Source organism: Nansenia antarctica, assembly GCF_963989245.1.
Source record: "Nansenia antarctica genome assembly, chromosome: 1".
Lineage (NCBI taxonomy): Eukaryota > Metazoa > Chordata > Actinopteri > Argentiniformes > Microstomatidae > Nansenia > Nansenia antarctica.
The window spans coordinates 11092832-11097831 of record NC_137674.1 but is presented as its reverse complement, the minus strand read 5'-3'; the positions used below and the strand labels follow the sequence as shown (position 1 = coordinate 11097831).

The 5000-nt window shown below is 45.8% G+C and overlaps 1 protein-coding gene across 1 annotated transcript in view; it reads left to right on the top strand.

Annotated features, from left to right (window-relative positions):
- LOC308159487 (zinc finger matrin-type protein 4) overlaps positions 1 to 5000 on the top strand; it is a gene marked incomplete at both ends in the record, with an annotated part of 46964 nt that overhangs the window by 37265 nt on the left and 4699 nt on the right. The window contains one exon of the mRNA XM_080533284.1: positions 3825 to 3921. Coding sequence (XP_080389410.1) covers positions 3825 to 3921 — 97 coding nt within the window. The remainder of the gene's footprint in view (positions 1 to 3824; positions 3922 to 5000) is intronic.

The following is a 5000-nucleotide window of genomic DNA, read 5'->3' as shown; positions in this document are numbered from 1 at the left end:
CAGGAAAACTGGGGGCTGCGTACACTCCATCTACATCACTGAGATGGGGGTGGAGCGTGTTCCCAGCTTCAAATTCCTGGGTTCACATCTCCGAGGATCTCTCTTGGACCCTCAACTCCTCTTCCCTGGTCAAAAAGGCGCAGCAGCGCCTATACTTCCTGAGGAGATTGAAGAAAGCCCAGCAGTCTCCCAGGATTCTGTCCAACTTCTACCGCTGCACCATTGAGAGCATCCTAACCAACTGCATCACAGTGTGATACGTCAACTGCACTGTGTCCGACCGGAATGCCCTGCAACGGGTGGCGAGAACTCCCTACCATCGAGTCCCTCCAGGCAGACTGGTGTCGGCAGAGGGGGGCAAGCATCATCAAGGATACCTCGCACCCCAGAACACGGACTGTTTACCCGCTACCATCTAAGAGACTCAAGAAGTACAGGATCGTACCAGCAGGCTACAGAACAGCTTCTTTCACAGAGCTGCCACGCTGATAAACAATCCCTCCCCCCCAGTCTCTAGAACAACCCCCCTCCCCCAACATGGGGTATTCTGACTCTCAGTTTCCCCCACACCCCCGGTCAATGTGGACACCCAATCTAGCCATTGCACTACTGCTGTTTGCAAATACCATAGCTTTGCACATTTGTACATACCTCTTTTGATATAGCCTCTCACTTAAGCATCATACTGTATATAGCTACCTGTAACTTACTGTTATCCATCTCCTGTACATACCTCTAACTACCATACTTGCCATACTGTACCCATCACCAATCGCTATCATGTTTTAAATCACTATTTGCACTTCTGGTTAGATGCTGAACTGCATTTCGTTATCTAGTACTTCTACTCTGCAATGACAATCAAATTGAATCTAATCTAATGTGAATACTTGACACTGGAGGAGGTGATGTGCTAGAAGACAAGTATGTGTGATTGATGATGATGATGATGATGATGATAGCCTTTGTGTCTGGAGACAAGACTGACCTCTTCCCCTCTCAACAAGCATTGTAGTGTTTCTGCTAGAAGAAAACAGACGGACACACAATGCTATCTCTATCCTCCCTGTGACCCGTCTGTGTGTCCTCACTGGCATTTCTCTGTGTAATTAACATGGATAAGAACACGCTCACACACCGACACACGCACTCACAGTCTCACACACACACACACACAGTTGCATACACACAGTCATATACACAGTCACACTCACACACATTCTCTGCGTGTAATTAACATGGATTAGGACACACGCTGCGGTCTCATGCTAGCCCGCTTAATTAACCACGCACAGCTGGCTTTCACTTCGTCCGTGTCTGTGTGTGTGTGTGTGTGTGTGTGTGTGTGTGTGTGTGTGTGTGTGTGAGTGCGGGTGTCTCACAAGGTCAACTAAGGTCTGCCGTGTTCAAAACACTGGTCAAAAAGGGAAAAAAATACTCAGGGCTAACACACACACACACACACACACACACACGCACACACACACACACACACACACACACACACAGAGAGACACACAGACGAAATGCAAGCCAGCTGTGCGTGGTTAATTAAGCAGACCTGCATGAGACCGCGGCATGTGTCTTAATCCATGTTAGCTGATATCAATCAACCCAGAGAGAGAGTAACCCACCATTTACAGTAACACACATAAGCGCACACGTCTACACAACCAAACACACACGCACACACACACACACAGACACACAGAGAAAGAGACCTTTCCGTCTGTAATCCTTCACACCAAATTATCTCCATGCCGTGTATGTTTGAAAGAGAGAGAGTAAGAGAGAGAGTTATCCCCCTCTTTCCCCCAATCAGCTCTCTGATTAATAGCCTCTCATCAACAGAGGACATTGAGAGGAAGATGGCACTATTACACACACAGACACGCACGCACACTTACTATCAACCCTTCAGCCGAAAGTCTCATTTCTGTCCACGACTAATTCGGACATGCCTGTCTTCCAAATGAGTCGGTGTCCTTGATAGCTGGTGAAAGAGAAAGAGCCAGTTGGAGACTGGGGGGGGTTGGATATGCCACATTATGCTGGCCCCCTCTCAGTGACTCTTCTCTGGATTATATTTCTCACCCAACATGCTTTGCCAATTACTAACACAGAAGGTCAAAAGGGGATGGAAAACATCAACAAACTTGTAAATCTCACAGACAGTAATGACAGTAGGGAAAGGGTACACACACACACACACACACACACACACACACACTTACAGAGTGAGTGGCTATTGTGTGTGTGTGTGTGTGTGTGTGTGTGTGTGTGTGTGTGTGTACCCTTTCTGTCTGTGTGATGCACAGTGAGTGGCTATTGTATCACACAGGCAGAAAGGGTACACACACACACACACACACACACACACACACACAGACACACAGACACTTACAGTAGCCACTCCCTCTGTATCACACAGACACACTCTTAGACAGTAAGGATAAGAGAGGAAAAGGCTACAACCAATTCATCCCAATTCTTGAATTTATGATGTACAGTACAGCACTGTTTTGATATGAAGGTATTTTATACTATGGATGTCATCATTTATCCCAGTGAGAAATCAAGGAGACCTAAAAAGATAATCAAATACCGGATGAAAAAGTTGTTTTGCGCAATTTGGCACTGTTAATCATTAGGAATTGTCACCCTACAGCTGTATGCCTTACATGAATACTGCAGTGTTCTGAGCGCCTCCAGAGTTAAGGTGTGAATGCACCAGCCTGTCCTGTGCACCATGTGTTCTCTCTGCATGTGACAAGCCAGAACCTCAACAAACCTTCTACCCTCTCCGCTCACTCCTCTTTAGAATGATACAGAACCAGTCAAACGTTCGGACACATTTTCCCATTCAAAGTGTGTCCAAACTTTTGACTGGTACTGTATATTTTCCCTCTCCTCTCCCATTGCTCTCTCTCTCTCTCTCTCTCTCTCTCTCTCTCTCTCTCTCTCTCTCTCTCACTTCTTCCTCGTTACTTCCCTCCTTTTCTATCTCTCTCCTTTTCTCCTCTCTCTGTCTCACCATCTTTTCTCTCGTCTGTCTATTTTTGGCCGTTCGATCTCGACCACCTGCAAACCCTCTAATTAGCTCACATCTGTTTCTTCGCCATACCAGCACGCGCACGCACACACACACACACACACACACACACACACACACACACACACACACACACACACACACACACACACACACTCATCTTAGCACTGTGTTCTTGGCATTCCTCCATCTCTCCATCCATCCCTAATAGGGGTGGGCATCGACGATCGATAATTGATCGATAAGGATCTTGGTCAATCACAAAATAAAACATTTGGTCGATCACCAAAAAAAAAAAAAAAAAAAAAATTGTGTGATCGACCAAATGTTTTATTTTGTGATCGACCAAGATCCTTATCGATCAATTATCGATCGTCGATGCCCACCCCTAATCCCTAACTCCCTCCACCTGAACCCATCCCCCCTCCACCCCCACACCCCCCACACAAACTAACACACATACACACACACACACACACACACACAGGAAGTCAGCAGCCACCATAATTACTCTCCTGTGCAGTGTAGTAAAGGGTGCCATGGTATCGTAGCGCAGATGTTTATTATTCCACAATGTTGATGATGATGAAAAATCGTCTCGTAAGCTCTGTCACTTTATATTTGTACTCTGCGAGAGGTGTGCTCTATGGGTGTGGGTGGGTGCGTGTGTGTGTGTGTGTGTGTGTGTATGCGTGCGTGTGTGTACGTGTGCGTGCATCAATCTATGTTAATGGTGTCATAATCTGTCTTTTATCTCTGTGTGTGTCTGCAGGTCTACGCAGCAGTTATTCCTGCGGTGTCTGCAGTGTGGTGTTGAACTCCATTGAGCAGTACCACGCTCACCTCCAGGGCTCCAAACACCAGAACAAGTACGTCTCCACCACTCACAGCGGCTAACAATTAGCTAAATGTGGAAACATAGCTAACTGGGTAGTCTCAGCTAACTCAACGGGTTATCAGAACGTTGGGGCAGAGCTAACGCTATTTTGACCTTCAGATCCACACTGCCCTGCGTAAGGTGCGACAGTGAAGCCTTTTTCTTCCGTACTCCAAAAGTTTGGATTTGAAATCAAGCAATTACTATGAGATTAAAGTTGAGTTCCTCAGATTTGATTTGATGGTGTTTGTGTGGATGTTGGTTTCACTGTACAAAAAAGCATACACTACAAACAAGTCAAGTCTTCACATTTAAATCCAATTCAAACATGCATTTATTTTCCTAATGATGAGATTGTCACTGAAGATGGCTCCAATACAGGCCTGACAAAGCATCACCAGAGAAGATACCTAGCGTTTGATGGGTTCAATGGGTTGCATCGGACTGTCGACCAAAATACTAAACATGATGGTGCCCTGAAATACAGAGACTATGTATAAAAAGTGTTGGCATCTCAAAATGGTGAAATCAATAATGTATATTAAAACCGTTAAATAAAAGCATAGTATGCTTTAACCTCATCGTGATTATTTGATTTCAAATCCAAACTTTTGGGGAATGGAGACAAAAGAAGGGAACGTGCTTCGCTGTCCTGTACGTATGCAGGCCGTTGTATCAGCTGAACGGTCCAGGGGTTGTATGAGGACCTGGGTTCTAAAAGAAACAGGAAATAATGCTACTGTGAGAGAAAACAACTGGCCGGGAGAGATAATGATATACGTTTATTATTAGTCCTGCATTTATCCACTCAGCTGTGATGGTTGGTTGTAGGCATTACGTGGGCTGTGTGTGTGTGTGTGTGTGTGTGTGTGTGTGTGTGTGTGTGTGAGTGTCTGAGTGTGCGTGCGTGCGCTTGTGCTTGTGTTTTGTGTGTGTGTGTGTGTGTGTCTGTGTGTGTGTCTGTGTGTGTGTGTGTGTGTGAGTGTGAGTGTGTGTCTGTGTGTGTGTGTGTGTGTGTGTGTGTCTGTGTGTCTGTGTGTCTGTGTGTGTTTGTCTGTGTGTGTCTGTGTC